The sequence below is a fragment of the Pseudorasbora parva genome, chromosome 14 (assembly GCF_024679245.1).
Source record: "Pseudorasbora parva isolate DD20220531a chromosome 14, ASM2467924v1, whole genome shotgun sequence".
Classification (NCBI taxonomy): Eukaryota; Metazoa; Chordata; class Actinopteri; order Cypriniformes; family Gobionidae; genus Pseudorasbora; species Pseudorasbora parva.
The window spans coordinates 5,062,586-5,083,261 of NC_090185.1; the positions used below are offsets into that span (position 1 = coordinate 5,062,586).

Genomic DNA, 20,676 nt, shown 5'->3' on the forward strand with positions numbered 1-20,676 from the left:
GGTGAGAAAAATAATCTTATTTCTGTTTGGGACGGAAACAAGAAGTAAGATTATTTTTCTCACCCCATTGGCAGATCATTTAGCCTGTTTTAAGCAAAAACTCACTTAAAAAATATCTTATGTCGTTTATCTAGTAAATGCATCTTGATTTAAGAATTGTTCGATATTTAGACTAGAAACAAGACAAAATGACTGAGTAAGAAGAGCGTTTTTTGCAGTATACAAGTTTGGATCAACTTGAGGGCGAGTAATTGACAGAATTTTAATTTCTGGTTGAACCATCCCTTTAAACTTTGTCGTCTGGAGACGAAAAACATCCCAAGCACAATGTTCTCTCACCGTTCCTGATTTCTAACCAAGCCTGCAGTCTCCCTCTCAGAAACTGAAGCTTTCGCGCATCGATCGCCCCCCGGTGACCGGTCCCAGTATAGCCGCCCCTCTGTGTTTTCTAATGGACGCGAGGCAAACTAAACAATAAAATTATACTTCAAATATTTTTTCCCCAAAGTTAGTTTATGTCATTGAAGGCAGTTATCATCACGATGATTTCATTTCAGGTGTTGGTGTTTAAAATAAGTTTAGTTTTAGTTAGTTATTTGATGCTATAAAAACGGGGGGTGTGACGTCATGATTGACAGCTGAGACTGACGGCTTCTCGGAGTGAAGTTGTCACTGAGACACTAACAGACTTTTTTCGGGGTTTTGGGGAGCAGATTAGAGCTTTAGCTTTAATTTCTACATTTCCATAACTGTTTATTTCACACCAACATAATTAATTGTTCTGCATCTGCGGGAGTGTGGGCGGGCTTTTGAGATCGCAGCTGTACTTCCTGTTCTCTACTGCGCAGACTCGGTCCCAAGATGTCAGCGCCGTGCAGGCCGCCTGAAAGCTTCAACTATGGCAAGCGGAAACGGATGATGTCGAGCCGTCCATATTTTTTTACGGCCTATGTTTCTAACACACACTCGCAGGGTTCGGCTGGTCTTGTGTCTATCAGAGCAAAAAATTGAAACGGATGCTCTCCGTGTGTTTTCCCGTCGTCTCTGCTTGAGTTCGTATGTAAATTGCATGAGCTTATTTTGTCCATTAGCTGAAAAGCTCTGAAAAAGCCATTCATTTACCCACCCATAGACCCTCCCCTTGAAGAAATCAGGACAGAAGTGTTTGAAAGTGGACAAAAGAGACAGATTAAAACAATGTGTCCCTCTTTCACTTGTGATCTGATCCACCGGAACGATTCTCAATACAAACAGGGATAAATGAATACAAAACGTCACAGTTACCTGATAGGATCGGTGGATGTGTTCCTTGACAAAAGACGCGTTGAGAATCCGCCCGTCGGTTGTCTTGACCACCACAATTTCGCCCGGTTCAGGAGGGCCGTTCCTCAGGCAGTCGTGACTCTGAGACAGAAAGCAAAGAGACGATCACATCAGACTGGATGAGCCCAAAGAACGCACCAAAAGCCAATTGGCAACCTAAAGTTATATTTCAACCAATCAGCATCCAGGACCAGAAGTATGCAGTTTCTAAATGAATAATCCACAAGAGGCCGTACATTACCAGGGGTGGACAAAGTACTCAACTTCATTACTTGAGTAAAAGTACTCCTGGTCAAACATACTCCGTTACAAGTGGAAGTTGTAAAAACATGTTTTTACTAGAGTTAAAGTATAGAAGCACTTAAGTATCAAAAGTAATTTCCTTTTTTATGTCAGCGCATTATTTTATTATAGTTGTATAAATGCACATTATGCCATCATGGTTTAAGCCAGTCAGTGACGCTCGTCTGACATACTAGCATACGACTAACTTACTCATTTAAATACTTGAATATAAGTTACAAAGCTCTTTATAAAGCGCTGTCACTTTAAGACCGAACGCACGGATCCAATACACTGATACACATCTGATATTCTCACACTGTTCACCTTCACTGAAGACATAATCAACTTTCTTTATGTGAATACTCCACAAAATTCGTTTTTTTGACCTCCGTCTTCTTCCATTTTGCTCTAAACTATAAATCAGTGTTTAATAAATGCTGTGAAATCATTGAACTTCACGAGACTCTACAAGAGTGATTCCTGAAAGGCTTTCTGCAAAAACCCAAACACCTTTTAAAGAAGAAAAAAATCATCACTGACTTTCAAAGCTGCGACAGAAACGACTTCCAATTGATGGAAATATAGTGGAGTAAAAAGTACGATATTTGTCTTTCCGATGTAGTGAAGTTAAAGTCATAAGTTTCCAGAAAAAATAATACTCCAGTAAAGTACAGATACTCAAAAAGTGTACTTAAGGGGTTAGTTCACCCAAAAATGAAATGTCTGTCATTAACTCCTCTCCCTAATGTCGTTCCACACCCGTAAGACCTCCGTTCATCTTCACACACAGTTTAAGATATTTTATATTTAGTCTGAGAGCGTATGCGAGCGTATGCACACTATACTGTCCATGTCCAGAAAGGGAATAAAAACATCATCACAGTAGTCCATATGAGACATCAGTGGGTTAATTAGTCTCGAAGCATCCAAAATACATTTGGGTCCAAAAATAACAAAAACTACGACTTTATTCAGCATTGTCTTCTCTTCCGCGTTTCTGTTCAATCCTCAAAGATTCAAACGGTTATGAATCAGTGAATCGATTCATGATTCGGATCGTGTGTCAAACTGCTGAAATCCCGAGACACTGGCGATCCGAATCATGAATCGATTCACTGACTCATAACCGTTTGAATCTTTATTTGAGGATTGAAAACAAACGCGGAAGAGAAGCCAATGCTGAATAAAGTCGTAGTTTTTGTTATTTTTGGACCCAAATGTATTTTGGATGCTTCGAGACTAATTAACCCACTGATGTCTCATAAGTTTAGGATTAAGGGATGTAGAATATGATCATGCGGAAACAGGCATTAATCAACTAACCCTTTAAGTACAGTACTCAAGTTAATGCACTTAGTTACTGTTACTGTCCACCTCATGACTAAAGTTGAACCAGTTGAAGAGACACAGTTTGTGGGTGTGTTGAGCTCACCAGCAGGTTCTCTGGGAAGACGTTATCACAGTAGGATCCGTCGTCAAAGTTGACTTCGTAGTAGCTCTGCGTGCCGATGCCGGTGATGGTGCAGCGATAGAACCAGCCGTTGCTGCTCCGCCCAATCACCTCCTGTCCTAGAGACAGCTCGCGCGATCCGCTTTTGACCTGCACCGGAGGCAAGCCGTCAGTTTGAGCAACACCACACTCGCTTTTCAGCGTGTACTGCAAAAAACGCTCTACTTATTTAGCATTTTGTTTTGTTTCCAGTACAAATATCTAAGTATTCTTAAATCAAGATGCATTTACTAGATCAGTAAAACGACATGAGATATTTTGTCTTGTTTTCTTAAAAATAAAATCTAAATGAAGTGAGTTTTTGCTTAAAACAGGCAAAATGATCTGCCAATGGGGGGAGAAAAATAATATTTTTTCTTATGATCTAAATATCTCATGTCGTTTTACTCATCTAGTAAATGCATCTTGATTTAAGAATTGTTAGATATTAAGACTAGAAACATTTTTTGCAGCGTGTCATGGAGGCTACGCACCTTGTGATTGTTCTGCTTGTGTTTGTGGCAGGTGACCGACACCACGTATGGCAGATCGGCCGGCTTCATGGCGACTCCGGCCAGGAGAGCGCAGGTGACGTGGAAGGACGTGGAGCAGTTGTCCCGCGAGCACTGGATGCACGCGCCGAAAATCTGCTTAGTCGTCTTGTGGCAGTAAACGCATTTCTGAAAATCATCATAAAGAGGAAATGTAAATATGACAAATACATGATAATTTCTCAGGTCAAGACAAAAACTTTAATGTTGGCTTGAGAAAGCCTGACCAGATACACTGCAATAATTGCTCTTCTTATTTCTTGTTTCCAGTCCAAATATCTAAAAATTCTTAAATCAAGATGCATTTACTAGATCAGTAAAATGACATGTATGAAGAAAAATATCTAAATGAAGTGAGTTTTTGCTTAAAACAGGCCAAATGATCTGCCAATGGGGTGAGAAAAATAATCTTATTTCTTGTTTTCGTCCCAATCAGAAATAAGATTATTTTTCTCACCCCATTGGCGGATCATTTTGCCTGTTTTAAGCAAAAACTCACTTCATTTAGATTTGATTTTTAAGAAAACGAGAAAAAATAAAATCATGTCGTTTTGCTGATCTAGTAAATGCATCTTGATTTAAGAATTTTTAGATATTTGGACTGGAAACACGACAAAAATACTAAATAAGAAGAGCATCTTTTGCAGTGCAGTGTTAATATTATAGGGGTGTAACGGTACACAAATCTGACGGTTCGGTACGATTTCGGTACAGCAGTTTTACAAAAATTGACAACAACAGACAGTTAACAACAGAGCCCAACTATTAGCCTCAGTTCAGTTATTGATTTTTAGAAATAATAATCAACACCTATAAGCTTCACATAAGCCCATTTTTTCAACTTCTAAATCTAATTTTTTTTCTCCAATTCGTTGTTGAAATATAATCATTTTAACAGGGCTGTCAAATCACGACAGATTTATTTGAACATACATTAAATAAACAACACATCACTAACAGTTAATGAATATATATAGGCTAATATAATAAATATATAGGCTAATATAATGAATATATAGGCTAATATAGTGAATATATAGGCTAATATAATAAATATATAGGCTAATATAATAAATATATAGGCTAATATAATAAATATATAGGCTAATATAATAAATATATAGGCTAATATAATAAATATATAGGCTAATATAATAAATATATAGGCTAATATAATAAATATATAGGCTAATATAATAAATATATAGGCTAATATAATGAATATATAGGCTAATATAATGAATATATAGGCTAATATAATGAATATATAGGCTAATATAGTGAATATATAGGCTAATATAATGAATATATAGGCTTATATAATGAATATATAGGCTAATATAATGAATATATAGGCTTATATAATGAATATATAGGCTAATATAATGAATATATAGGCTAATATAATGAATATATAGGCTAATATAATGAATATATAGGCTATAGTGAATATATAGGCTAATATAGTAAATATATAGGCTAATATAGTGAATATATAGGCTAATATAGTGAATATATAGGCTAATATAGTGAATATATGGGCTAATATAGTGAATATATAGGCTAATATAGTGAATATATAGGCTAATATAGTGAATATATAGGCTAATATAGTGAATATATAGGCTAATATAGTGAATATATAGGCTAATATAATGAATATATAGGCTAATATAGTGAATATATAGGCTAATATAGTGAATATATAGGCTAATATAGTGAATATATAGGCTAATATAGTGAATATATAGGCTAATATAGTGAATATATAGGCTAATATAGTGAATATATGGGCTAATATAGTGAATATATGGGCTAATATAGTGAATATATGGGCTAATATAATGAATATATAGGCTAATATAGTGAATATATAGGCTAATATAGTGAATATATGGGCTAATATAGTGAATATATAGGCTAATATAGTGAATATATAGGCTAATATAGTGAATATATAGGCTAATATAGTGAATATATAGGCTAATATAGTGAATATATAGGCTAATATAGTGAATATATAGGCTAATATAATGAATATATAGGCTAATATAGTGAATATATAGGCTAATATAGTGAATATATAGGCTAATATAGTGAATATATAGGCTAATATAGTGAATATATAGGCTAATATAGTGAATATATAGGCTAATATAGTGAATATATAGGCTAATATAGTGAATATATAGGCTAATGTAGTGAATATATAGGCTAATGTAATGAATATATAGGCTAATATAATGAATATATAGGCTAATATAGTGAATATATAGGCTAATATAGTGAATATATAGGCTAATATAGTGAATATATAGGCTAATATAGTGAATATATAGGCTAATATAGTGAATATATAGGCTAATATAGTGAATATATAGGCTAATATAGTGAATATATAGGCTAATATAGTGAATATATAGGCTAATATAGTGAATATATAGGCTAATATAATGAATATATAGGCTAATATAGTGAATATATAGGCTAATATAGTGAATATATGGGCTAATATAGTGAATATATAGGCTAATATAGTGAATATATAGGCTAATATAGTGAATATATAGGCTAATATAGTGAATATATAGGCTAATATAGTGAATATATAGGCTAATATAATGAATATATAGGCTAATATAGTGAATATATAGGCTAATATAGTGAATATATAGGCTAATATAGTGAATATATAGGCTAATATAGTGAATATATAGGCTAATATAGTGAATATATAGGCTAATATAGTGAATATATAGGCTAATATAGTGAATATATAGGCTAATATAGTGAATATATAGGCTAATATAGTGAATATATGGGCTAATATAGTGAATATATAGGCTAATATAATGAATATATAGGCTAATATAATGAATATATAGGCTATAGTGAATATATAGGCTAATATAGTAAATATATAGGCTAATATAGTGAATATATAGGCTAATATAGTGAATATATAGGCTAATATAGTGAATATATGGGCTAATATAATGAATATATAGGCTAATATAGTGAATATATAGGCTAATATAGTGAATATATAGGCTAATATAGTGAATATATAGGCTAATATAGTGAATATATAGGCTAATATAGTGAATATATAGGCTAATATAATGAATATATAGGCTAATATAGTGAATATATAGGCTAATATAGTGAATATATAGGCTAATATAGTGAATATTTAGGCTAATATAGTGAATATATAGGCTAATATAGTGAATATATAGGCTAATATAGTGAATATATAGGCTAATATAGTGAATATATGGGCTAATATAGTGAATATATAGGCTAATATAATGAATATATAGGCTAATATAGTGAATATATAGGCTAATATAGTGAATATATGGGCTAATATAGTGAATATATAGGCTAATATAGTGAATATATAGGCTAATATAGTGAATATATAGGCTAATATAGTGAATATATAGGCTAATATAATGAATATATAGGCTAATATAGTGAATATATAGGCTAATATAGTGAATATATAGGCTAATATAGTGAATATATAGGCTAATATAGTGAATATATAGGCTAATATAGTGAATATATAGGCTAATATAGTGAATATATAGGCTAATATAGTGAATATATAGGCTAATGTAGTGAATATATAGGCTAATATAATGAATATATAGGCTAATATAATGAATATATAGGCTAATATAGTGAATATATAGGCTAATATAGTGAATATATATGCTAATATAGTGAATATATAGGCTAATATAGTGAATATATAGGCTAATATAGTGAATATATAGGCTAATATAGTGAATATATAGGCTAATATAGTGAATATATAGGCTAATATAGTGAATATATAGGCTAATATAATGAATATATAGGCTAATATAATGAATATATAGGCTAATATAGTGAATATATAGGCTAATATAGTGAATATATGGGCTAATATAGTGAATATATAGGCTAATATAGTGAATATATAGGCTAATATAGTGAATATATAGGCTAATATAGTGAATATATAGGCTAATATAGTGAATATATAGGCTAATATAATGAATATATAGGCTAATATAGTGAATATATAGGCTAATATAGTGAATATATAGGCTAATATAGTGAATATATAGGCTAATATAATGAATATATAGGCTAATATAGTGAATATATAGGCTAATATAGTGAATATATAGGCTAATATAGTGAATATATAGGCTAATATAGTGAATATATAGGCTAATATAGTGAATATATAGGCTAATATAGTGAATATATGGGCTAATATAGTGAATATATAGGCTAATATAGTGAATATATAGGCTAATATAGTGAATATATAGGCTAATATAGTGAATATATAGGCTAATATAATGAATATATAGGCTAATATAGTGAATATATAGGCTAATATAGTGAATATATAGGCTAATATAGTGAATATATAGGCTAATATAGTGAATATATAGGCTAATATAGTGAATATATAGGCTAATATAGTGAATATATAGGCTAATATAGTGAATATATAGGCTAATATAGTGAATATATAGGCTAATATAGTGAATATATAGGCTAATATAGTGAATATATAGGCTAATATAGTGAATATATGGGCTAATATAGTGAATATATAGGCTAATATAGTGAATATATAGGCTAATATAGTGAATATATAGGCTAATATAGTGAATATATAGGCTAATATAATGAATATATAGGCTAATATAGTGAATATATAGGCTAATATAGTGAATATATAGGCTAATATAATGAATATATAGGCTAATATAGTGAATATATAGGCTAATATAGTGAATATATAGGCTAATATAGTGAATATATAGGCTAATATAGTGAATATATAGGCTAATATAGTGAATATATAGGCTAATATAGTGAATATATAGGCTAATATAGTGAATATATAGGCTAATATAGTGAATATATAGGCTAATATAATGAATATATAGGCTAATATAGTGAATATATAGGCTAATATAGATCATATATTTAGTGAATAAATTTAGTTTGTTTTTCTGTTTCTCGGCGGTTGAAACACCGATTGAGCGATTACACGACATGATGCATTTCAGTAAGTTGTAATGTATCCTCAACACACCTTAAGAGATATTAATTAATGTTTATTCTTTAGGAAGAGATGATCGCGTTCACTCGCGCGCCGCCGTTTGAACTGACGCGCCTATACTGTGATCAGTCACGTCACATTAAAGAGCGTCAAAATGGCATTTATCGTTTGAATTTCGTGATCAAATGGACTGAATACTTAATATGCTTGTATGGGAACTCGGATTGAAATGTGTTCTGCGCTTAAAACAAGCCGACTGTTAACTATTAAAGACTGCATTACACACGTGCACCGAACCCAAAGCCCTGCAGCGAAACGTTTGGGTATGAATACGTGTACCGCTACACCTCTAGTGAATATGTGTGAAGTTTAAAGCTTAAAAGTATCTAACCAAACCAAACAAAAACTGTACAAACAACAAGGAAACATAAACATCAACTCTATTGTAACTCCACTACCAACAGGGTTTCCAATGAGAAAAGGGACTTTATCCACCAGGAAATGGAGCCTGAGGCGGATGAAAGTTTGCTAAGTCGATGCTAAATATATATTTGGCTCCAGGTTAACATTATTTGCATGTGTCAGCTGAAAAGGAAAGTCATTTCAGGAGTGCTGCAGCCTTCATTTCCATGAAAGATTAGACAGAGGAACATTTATTAACAGTGAACAACAATAAAAACACCAGAGCTGTTCACAAAGACAGTCGATTTTGATTTCCCGTCGACTTAAACTGAGTTTTTGAGGCGAATGAAGTCGAATGTTTAAAACGTTGTGCTTTTTTTAAATGCGAATATCCTCAGAATGGAAAACATCACTCCCTCTTTTGTTGTGTCCGTTCTTCCCCGTCTCTCTCCTCCATTTCTCCATAAACCACCTCACACACACACACAGCACACGGACACGGGGATATCGACGGGAATAAAAATTCTTTATTAAATTGTCAATACTTCATTTCAGCCCCCTGTGGCCAAGCGGCCGTTATGTACGACGGCCTTTCGATGCGGCGCCGGCTCGGAAATATTTCATCGGCTGGTGAAAGGCTCTGATTTATCATTCCTCAGGGATTGATCACAAGACAGGCCAGCGGACAAGAGAGGGGGAAAATATGTGATTTATGAGCATCAACCTCTCAGTTATTTATTCATACATCAAGACCTGGCGTCCATTTTGTGTCGCAGTGAGTGAGAAGAGACTTCCTTTTAATCTTCGACTTGTTCTAGTGTGGAAATAATGAGAATAAATGTTTGATGTTCATATAAACTTTTGCAACAAACTACCGACATCGATTCGCTCCAAACCTGCTCTTTTCCACAAGCTAAGGCAGACGTATGAAGGTTTGTGAAACCATTGGGTAGAATAAGAATGAAAAAAGACAAAAGAAACAAAGAAAGAATGAGCAAAAGAAAACCTTGAAAAAGAACAAATAAAAAAAGAGAATAAACCAGCAAAAAACTGAAGCAAAGATAGAAGGCAAATTGAAAAAAGACTAAAAAACAAACAGAAGAAAAGAAAAGAAACAAATCATAAACCAACAAAAAAAGAAAAAAAAATAGAAACTGAAAGAATCAACAAATTAATGAACAAATAAAAACAAAAGTAGAAACCGACCAACGTAAAAAAAATAAAATTAAATAAAAACCCTGACAAAAACGAACGGCAAACGAGCAACACTGAAGCAAACAAAAGTAGATGCCAAATAGAAAAAACGATGAAAAACAAACAAAAACAAAATAGAAACCAACAAATCAACAAATGAAAACAAAACTATACAACAAATTAAAATAAAACCCTAAAAAAACAGCAAATAGGCAACAAAAACTGAAACAAAAGGTAAAGCCAAACAGAAAAAAGACAAACAGAACAAAAGAAAAAGAAACAAATATGCATAAACGGAAAAAAACCTCAAAGAACCAACAAATGAATGAACAAACGAGTGTCTGTTTCCTTTTTATTCTTCTAGATGTTCATTTCTACTACTGCTTGTTCTTACTGTTGGGGTCTTTTGTTCGCTTTTTCTTTCATTCTTTGCAGTTAGTTTGTTTTCACTCTTTTTTTGTTCTTTTCTACTTCTTTGTTATTGCCGTTTCTGTTTCTTTTGTTTTCTACTTTTGTTCTTTCAGTTTCTGAATCTTTATTTTCTTTTTTGTTGTACATTTCTACTTTTGTTTGTTCTTGCCGTTTCCGTTTCTTTAGTTTTTTCCTTTTCTTTTATTCTTTGTTTTCTTTCATTTTGTTTGTTCTTTCGGTTTGTTTCTTTTGTTCGTTCCTTTTCTTTCAATCCTTACCTTTTGTTTTCTTTCATTTTCTACTTTTGTTTTTTATTTTGGTTTCTGAATCTTTTCTTTGCTCTCTTTCATTTGTGCCTTTTCTTTCATTCTTTGTTTTTAATTTCATTTGTTTGTTCTTTCTGTTTCTGAATTTTTTTGCTCTCTCATTTCTGCCTTATTTTTTATTATTTTTACTTGCGTTTTTTTCTTTCTTTTTTGTTGTTCATTTCTACTTTCATTTGTTCTTGCTCTTTTTTTTCTTTTATCACACTCTTTTGTGCTTCTTTCTTTCATTATTTCTTTTTTTGTTTTTTGAATTGAGTCAGTGAATCATAAGTTCACACAATTGATTTGTTCAAACGACTGAACTAATAATTCAATGACTCATTCATTAAGAGAGCCATTTACTTCTGAATTGAGTCAGTGAATCATAAGTTCACACAATTGATTTGTTCAAACGATTGAACTAATAATTCAATGACTCATTCATTAAGAGAGCCATTTACTTCTGAATTGAGTCAGTGAATCATAAGTTCACACAATTGATTTGTTCAAACGACTGAACTAATAATTCAATGACTCATTCATTAAGAGAGCCATTTACTTCTGAATGAATCAGCTGTTTGAACAAATCAGGGGTGACTGAATGATTCAATGACTCATTAATTCAGAAGTAAATGGCTTTCTTTATGAATGAGTAGTTGAATCATTGGTTCACCGGATTGATTCATTAAAACCACTCATTCATTCAGAAGTAAATGGCTCTTTTATGAATGAGTCATTGAATCATTAGTTCTCCCAATTGATTCGTGAACAGCTGATTCATTCAGAAGTAAATGGCTCTTTTATGAATGAGTCATTGAATCATTAGTTCTCCCAATTGATTCGTGAACAGCTGATTCATTCAGAAGTAAATGGCTCTATTTTAGAATGAGTAGTTGAATCATTAGTTCACCGGATTGATTCATTAAAACGACTGATTCATTCAGAAGTAAATGGCTCTCTTATAAATTAGTCATTGAATCATTAGTTCACCCGATTGATTAGTTCAAACAGCTGATTCACTGACTTTGTACTTTTTTTTCAGTATATTTGTTCACTTTCGTTTGTTTGTGCCTTTTTCTTTCATTCTATGTTTTATTAATGAAAACAAAGAAAAGTAGAAGCCTAACAGAAAAAAATACAAACGGACAATTAAAATAAAAAAACAATGATATAACGAAGCACCAATGAAAGAATAAAGGAATAAGAAACAAAAAAAAATGTTGAAAATGAAACAAAACAAACGAAAGAAGAAAAAATACCAGCAAAGGAATGAAAGAAAATGTGAGAAATCTTGGCAGCGTATCACTTCCGGATAACAGAAAATGGGCGGGATGTGGGCGGAGCTTAGGTGACGCGATGACTAACAGACAGCAGACAAACGGCTATCCACCTGTCACTCAAAGTGGCCACGCCCTTAATTATGCAGAACTTTAAGGCTTTATATAACGTAAATGAATGAGTTATAAATAAATCCACCCCCCTCACAGTCGTCATGAAGGGCAAAATTAGCCGTATAGACCAAAACCACAATTTGTCTCAGACTGTAAACATGTTTTATTCTGCTGTAAAGTTGGGCATTTTAACATGAGGCTCAATGAGATTCTGCTCCTTCTGGAGCCGCTCTAGTGGCCAGTCGGTGAACTGCAGTTTAAGTCACTTCTGTATTGGCTTCAACAGAAACAGAGAGAGGTTAACGCTTGATTTATTAATAAAAGAAAAAAGATGAAGTGGCTCACCAGACTCTTTCTGGTGTCAGGGACAGCCGTCACATCAACAGGCTCTCGCTCCACAGCATTCACGAAACGAACCTCAGCCACAGCCACGGCACAAATCACGTGAACCCACCTACGGACAGAAAGAGTTTGGTTCACCTGTGAAGCTGATAATCACGAGCAGAAGCCGGTAAACGAGTTAAAGATATTAGACCTGTCATCTGTGGTTTTCTTCAACGCTCCTCCTCTTAAACTGCACAAACAGCAGGCCTGCAACCAGCAAACAATCATCAACACAAAACGCTCAACGCAACAGAACACGTTCATCTTCAGAACACAGTTTAAGATATTTTATATTTAGTCCGAGAATCAAACGGTTATGAATCAGTGAATTGATTAATGATCGAATCATGAATTAATACGCTGATCAGAGGTGGACAAACTACACAACTTCATTACTTGAGTAAAAGTACAGAAGTATATGTTTTCAAAAGCATTTAAGCATCAAAAGTAAATTTCCTTTTTTGTGTCAGCGCATTATTTTATTATTGTTGTATAAATGCTCACTATGCCATCATGGTTTAAGCCAGTCAGTGACGCTCGTCTGACATACTAGCATACGACTAACTTAAACTCATTTAAATACTTGAATATAAGTTACAAAGCTCTTTATAAAGCTGCTGTCACTTTAAGGCCGAATGCACGGATCCAATACACTGATACACATCTGATATTCTCACACTGTTCACCTTCACTTAAGACAGAATCAACTTTCTTTATGTGAATACTCGACAAAATGAGCATTTTGACATCCGTCTTCCTCCATTTTGCTCTAAACTATCAGTGTTTAATAAATGCTGTGAAATCATTGAACTTCACGAGACTCTACAAGAGTGATTCCTGAAAGGCTTTCTGCAAAAACCCAAACACCTTTAAAAGAAGAAAAAAAACATCACAGACTTTCAAAGCTGCGACAGAAACGACTTTCGACTTTGATAGAAATGAAGTGGAGTAAGAAGTACGATATTTGTCTTTCAGATGTAGTGAAGTTAAAGTCATACGTTTACAGAAAAAATAACACTCAAGTAAAGTACAAAAAGTGAACTTAAGTACAGTACTCGAGTAAATGTGCTCAAGTAGTTACTGGTCACCTCTGTCGCTGATTCATAACCGTTCGAAACTTTGTTTGCGGATTGAAAACAAACACGGAAGAGAAGACGATGCTGAATAAACAACGCTTCTCCTCTTAAACTGCTCAAACAATCATCAACACGAAACGCTCAACGCCACAGTAAACGAGATCTCGTGTGGGCGTTTAACACTTACGGCCGTCCACTCCATCGACGAGCATCGAGAACACATCCAGCCGTCCTGCTTCGTCTCGGGATTCACGCCATAACAACCTGACGGAGAAAAAAACATGTAGTGGTCAACATTTTTATTAGTGGATTTTATGGTAAAGTTATGATCCATTTATTACCTGTTAATAATGTTTTGAGCATGAAAATGTGTGTATGTGTGTGTCTGTGTGTGGTGTGTGTAACACTGTTGTGCATTTATGTCTGCCAAAATCTAAAAAATGCCCCAGACACCTCTCTGTGTGTGTGTGTTTCCATGTTTTATGGGGACTTTTCATAGGTGTAATGGTTTATATACTGCATAAACTGTACATTATATCCCCTTACACTAACCCTACCCATCACAAGAAACATTCTGCTTTTTTACATTTTCAAAAAAAACTAATTTAGTATGATTCATAAGACGAATCATACACAAGGACAACGATTTCAGATATTGCCATCTTTGTGGGGACATTGTGTGTTCAAGCTTTAGGACCAGACCTTGATTTAAATGTAGAAATTTTCAGATTTATTTTTTTTAATTTTTTTTGACAGGCAAAAAAAATTACATTTTCTTAATAATTAATAATTCGTTACATTTATATAGCGCTTTTCTAGGCACTCAAAGCGCTTTACATGTAAGGGGGAATCTCCTCAACCATCACCAATGTGCAGCACCACCTGGATGATGCGAAGGCAGCCATATTGTGCCAGAACGCTCACCACACACCAGCTGATTGGTGGAGAGGAGACCGAGTGATGAAGCCAATCAGGAGAGGGGATTATTAGGAGGCCATGATGGACAGGGGCCAATGGGCAAATTTGGTCAGGATGCCGGGGTTACACCCCTACTCTTTTTCCGAAGGACATCCTGGGATTTTTAACGACCACAGAGAGTCAGGACCTCGGTTTAACGTCTCATCCGAAGGACGGTGCTCTTTGTCAGTATAGTGTCCCCATCACTATACTGGGGCGTTAGGACCAACTCAGACCACAGGGTGAGCGCCCCCTGCTGGCCTCACTAACACCTCCACCAGCAGCTCCTGGTTTTCCCAGTTGGTCTCCCATCCAGGTACTGACCAGGCTCAGCCCTGCTTAGCTTCAGTGGGAAACCAGACTTGGGCTACAGGGTGATATGGCTGCTGGTACATTTTCTTGTTTTCTTGTATTTTCTTGTTCTTTTTTTTACACACTTTAATCACAAATAAAACTTGTGATAAAACAATGATAAAGACCCAACAAAAGGGTTAATGTATGCATGTGTTCTGTCCGATATTTACCCAGGGCTCGGATGCCAAATAACACAGAAATGGTTGTTTTTAACCCAGCATTTTTTAATGTGATTTTAGCAGTTCGACACGCGATCCGAATCATGAATCGATTCACTGATTCATAACGCTTCGAAGCTTTGTTTTGAAATCGGCCATCACTATATAAGTCGTTATTTATTTATTTTGCGCACTAAAACTCTTCTCGCCGCTTCATAAATGATTGTCGAGCCGCTGTAGTGAGATGGGCTTTGTAACGACGTCTTTAGTGCCTTTATGGGTCTTGAGAGAGGAAATGACATTGGTGTCAATGAAGGCCTTTCTGAGCCATCGGATTTCAACACTAATATCTTCATCTGTGTGTGAAGATGAGCGGAGGTCTGACGGCTGTCCAACCACAGGAGGAATTTATGACAGTGAATTAACTAAACCTTTAAAGATATTTTGAAGAATGTCAGTAACCAATCAGTTAACTAGAGCCAGTGACTTCCATAGTAGGAAAAAAAATACTATGGAAGTCAATGGCTCCAGTTAACTGATTGACATTCTTCAAAATATCTTCCCTTGTGTTCAGCTGAAGAAAGAAACTCATACAGGTTTGAAACAACTTGAGGGTGAGCGAAAGATGACAGGCTTTTTATTTTAAAGCGACCTATCCCTTTAACCAAGTAAATGAGTCGTACATGAAAGGAAGTGTTCCTATCTGAAGCGGTCAAGGTGTGTGTCGTTCAAGAACCCGAGTTTCCCGTAATTACACCGGGCTTCTGATCGCAAGGCGCCGAAACGGACTGTGATATTGCGGCCCTTTCAAAAAAAAAAACGCTCCCGCTGGAGGTGAAAGCTCACACAAACGGAAAGCTCGTTTTGACAACATGCTGTCATTTCCTCATCCTCATCTTATCGAAATCACCAGCTTTCAGCAGCCTCGCTCGCCTCATCCGCGGCAGGTAAACACTAACAGCGGGAGCGGGGCGTCCAGGCCCCAATCCAGCCGTAATGGCCTCCGCCACGGCCCACAGGACACAAACACGGCCTCCGGGCATTAGTTTAATATGCAACAGGCACACGAGCGCAAACACGCGTTCAGGAAAGCCATTTTCATAACCGCTGGAAGAATGTGTGTGAGTTCAAGCGCTTATGAAACCAGGCTGGCAGAAAATAGCATCAAGAAATGAGGAGGCTAACAAGCTGTCGTTCAAGGCACGGCTTTGAAAGACAAACAAGCTAGAGATGTTGTTGTTGTTGTTGGTGTTTTTTTCCTCTAGAACGCTTTAACTGGCGTACATTTTGGACAGTGGTTAGTTTCGCATCAAGGCTTTGAAGCCAAATGAGCGAGAGATTGAGCATCGAGTACGGCTGATTACTTAACCAAATTGATTGATTGATTGATTGATTGATTGAAGTTTAATCAATCCTCCAATTGATTTGTTCAAACAGCTGATTCATTCAAAAGTAAATGGCTCTCTTTATGAATGAGTCATTGAATCATTAGTTCAGCCATTCGAACGAATCAATAGGGTGAACCAATAATTCAACTACTCATTCTTAAAGAGAGCCATTTACTTCTGAATGAATCAGCTGTTTGAACTAATCAATCGGGTGAACTAATGATTCAATGACTAATTTATAAGAGAGCCATTTACTTCTGAATGAATCAGTCGTTTTAATGAATCAATCCGGTGAACCAATGATTCAACTACTCATTCATAAAGAAAGCCATTTACTTCTGAATTAATGAGTCATTGAATCATTCAGTCACCCCTGATTTGTTCAAACAGCTGATTCATTCAGAAGTAAATGGCTCTCTTAATGAATGAGTCATTGAATTATTAGTTCAGTCCTTTGAACAAATCAATTGTGTGAACTTATGATTCACTGACTCAATTCAGAAGTAAATGGCTCTCTTAATGAATGAGCCATTGAATCATTAGCTCAGCCGTTTGAAAAAATCAATTGGGTGAACTGTTTCAATGACTCAGTTCAGAAGTAAATGGCTCTCTTAATGAATGAGTCAATGAATCATTAGTTCAGCCGTTTGAACAAATCAATTGTGTGAAATTATGATTCACTGATTCAATTCAGAAGTAAATGGCTCTCTTAATGAGTCATTGAATCATTAGTTCAGCCGTTAGAAAAAATCAATTGGGTGAACTGTTTCAATGACTCAGTTCAGAAGTAAATGGCTCTCTTAATGAATGAGTCATTGAATCATTAGTTCAGCCGTTTGAACAAATCAATTGGCTGAACTTATGATTCACTGACTCAATTCAGAAGTAAATGGCTCGCTTAATGAATGAGTCATTGAATCATTAGTTCAGCCGTTTGAACAAATCAATTGGGGGAACTAATGATTCAATGACTCATTCATTCAGAAGTAAATGACTCTCTTTATGAATGAGTAGTTGAATCATTGGTTCAAGTTTCTCAAAACACTATTAACATCGTATCTTTGTGCAGTAATTTCTTGTCTTTAATAATGCTTAAAAAATGTTGGGCTAGTTGGTATTTTTAACCATTAAAAAGCTTCTTGTGTAAGTGTTCTTTAGCCTGTTTGATTGTTATTAATGTGATTTAGCAACATTACCATGTTTTTTTTAACCTTTTAAGAGTCGATAAGAAGACTCGTTAAAATTCAAACAATTGTTGTTTTTTCCTCTCTAAACCGGTTCGACCGATGGATCCTTCGCCTACATGTTCAATCTGCGTCACGGTCCATTCTTCACGGCTTTGGAGGGCAAAAAAACGAGAGATGTCGTTGTTGTTGTTGTTTTTACCTCGGAGCGGTTCAACGGGCAGATCATTCGCCTACATTTCAGGCAGTGGTTTGGTGTCGCCTCCACAAGAAGCAGTCGAGGGAATCTGAGCGTTTAAAACACTACTTTCTGTAGCAGTGCTGTCAAAATGTACAGTATGGAGACAGAAAATGAGCGGAATAAACCAAAACATTACCATTTTACCAATGACAGAACCCAAAAAGATAACTGTTGAAGAGTAAGAGCAATAAACAGCGCTTCCACTAAACCTGTAGGCCGTTTACCATAACTGATGGAGACATAAATATCAGCTATTTTAACTCCAACGAGCCAGAAATACCTGTTTTATAAGCTGTGCGTCTTCACAGAAAGCTTGAATGGAGGCGACAGATATGGAGGTAAAGTATGACAGAGAAAGCGCTTTAATTAGTCTGACGGAGTGAAAACAGGGTGACGGTAAACTGATTAGTGCAGCTAAAAGCAGACTAATATGTGACGGCTCATCCTGAAGCGATCACACGCCGGCGTAATGAACTTAAGAAGAGTCGTACTCTCCAATCTAACGACTCTGGAAGAATCCGAGCGGAAAGTGTTGTGTTGATGGTAAATATAATCATATATCACGGCCGGATGCGTCTGGAAAACACAAAAGTTTCGATAGTTTCGGTTGAACTGTCATTTCCGTTTAAACGGGCCAATCAGAGTGCGGCGCCGCTGACACACACACACACACACTCTAATTGGCTACGCGGCTTAGACTCGCGCCGAAGAGAAACAAACCGCTTTTGCCGTCTTCGGGAGGTTTTCCGTGCTCCTCTAAATAAATAACAGCGCTGGAGTTCAGCCTGACTGATGGTAAATTGGCTGGAGTGACGTTTGGGTCTCCGAAAAAGGTTCTCGAGGGCCGGTGACGAGATAAAGACACAATAAGGGCCGTTTATTAACACACGCGGCTCCTGACTGACTGAGATGTGTGTATAGGCTGGAGATACAGAGGCGGATGTGAAGTGAACTACTGCTTGTTTTAGGATCAACACTAAGAGCACACTATCATAGTGAGTCTGAAAACGTACACTTCATTTATTCAAACTCTTCTACTGTACATTCCTCTCAGGGAAACGTGTGCATATATGACACTAAAATAATCATATTAATATTCCCAAATGCTGGATATATATACACAATATACAGCTTGTTACTGAAAAGCTGAACGCTTCTTTTGACATTGTATAAATATATATCATTTTTATTTCTATTACAGTGTTTCAAAAAATGATTAAATATAATTTTTTTCAGGAAAGAATGAAAGGAACTTTTTACTCATCAAGAAAAATATCCAATAATAAACTAATAATAATGTATTAATACATTTTTATATATTACAAAATAGACAATTAAACTAAAAACAAAGTATTCATAAAATATATATTATATTTACTATATATCTATCTACAATTTTTTTCTTTTTAAATGTTTATATATATATAATTTTTAAAAAGAAAACATGTAAGTTTTTTTTTGAGTTGTCCAAAGAAAAGTTATTATTCATCCAAAAAAATAAACTAACAACAATTATGAATTTTATTTGATTCATTAATATTATTATTAACATTACATACTTTTAATTTATACATATCATATAAATACATTTATTCCTAATAATAAATAAATAATAAATTAAAATTAAATTGAAATTTTCATTTAAATTAAAATCAAAATAAATTATTATATTAAACTTTTTAGCATCACTTTTTGAAAACTATCAAAGAAAATCTCTCTCTATATATATATATATAAACATAATACATAAATATATTTCTACTATATTTTTACTATCCATCCATCCATCCATCCATCCATCCATCCATCCATCCATCCATCCATCCATCCATCCATCTATATCTGTCTGTCCGTCTGTCCGTTCATCGAGCACATTTAGCGTGGTGTGATGCAGAAGCAGGTTGTGTGTGAACCGGTCGTTAGCGTAACACACACGTCAGCTTTTATAACTCACTTGCGTGGACCTGAAGGCTGCAGCTGGTGCAGGACAGCAGGACGCTGGTGCCGTCGTCCCCGATGTGGGAGTTCGACGGCAGGGGTTCGGTGATCTCGGCCCCGGCGCTGAAGCACATCTCCGGGACAAGCGGACGGGTGCGACTCCCCACCAGCACGGAGTCTGAGATGTGGAAGTCTTTCACCGGCTACACACACACACACACACGAGAGAGAGATGAGTATGCTAAAGAGGACCTATTAGAATATGTCTTTTATTGTTGCAGCTCCTCTGTTTAAAGGAGGGGTAAGTGATATCTGGTAACCGTTGTTGATATTTCAAATCACCAAAACAAACACGCCCCTATTTTGTGTTATAATGATCACAAAAACACAAACCGTTCTCATAAACCACTCGATAGTACACGAGCACGAGTCCAACTAACGACATATTACAATTATGACCAGATTCTGTGGTGGAATGTAATGAAGTACAAATACTTCGTTACTTTACTTAAGTACATTTTTCATGTATCTTTACTTAAGTAGAATAAATAGTCCATACTTTTTACTT

At 35.0% G+C, this 20,676-nt stretch overlaps 1 protein-coding gene and 1 pseudogene across 1 annotated transcript in view; both read right to left on the bottom strand.

Annotated features, from left to right (window-relative positions):
* The window catches only part of kdm4b (lysine (K)-specific demethylase 4B), a 113,535-nt gene that overhangs the window by 9,231 nt on the left and 83,628 nt on the right, over window positions 1-20,676 (bottom strand). Inside the window, exons 14-20 of the mRNA XM_067415294.1 lie at window positions 20,125-20,311; window positions 14,076-14,152; window positions 12,964-13,019; window positions 12,774-12,882; window positions 3,592-3,777; window positions 3,041-3,208; window positions 1,285-1,404 (exon numbers count right to left, since the gene is read on the bottom strand). Coding sequence (XP_067271395.1) covers window positions 1,285-1,404; window positions 3,041-3,208; window positions 3,592-3,777; window positions 12,774-12,882; window positions 12,964-13,019; window positions 14,076-14,152; window positions 20,125-20,311 — 903 coding nt within the window. The remainder of the gene's footprint in view (window positions 1-1,284; window positions 1,405-3,040; window positions 3,209-3,591; window positions 3,778-12,773; window positions 12,883-12,963; window positions 13,020-14,075; window positions 14,153-20,124; window positions 20,312-20,676) is intronic.
* On the bottom strand, window positions 15,121-15,236 carry LOC137040825 (5S ribosomal RNA; annotated as a pseudogene).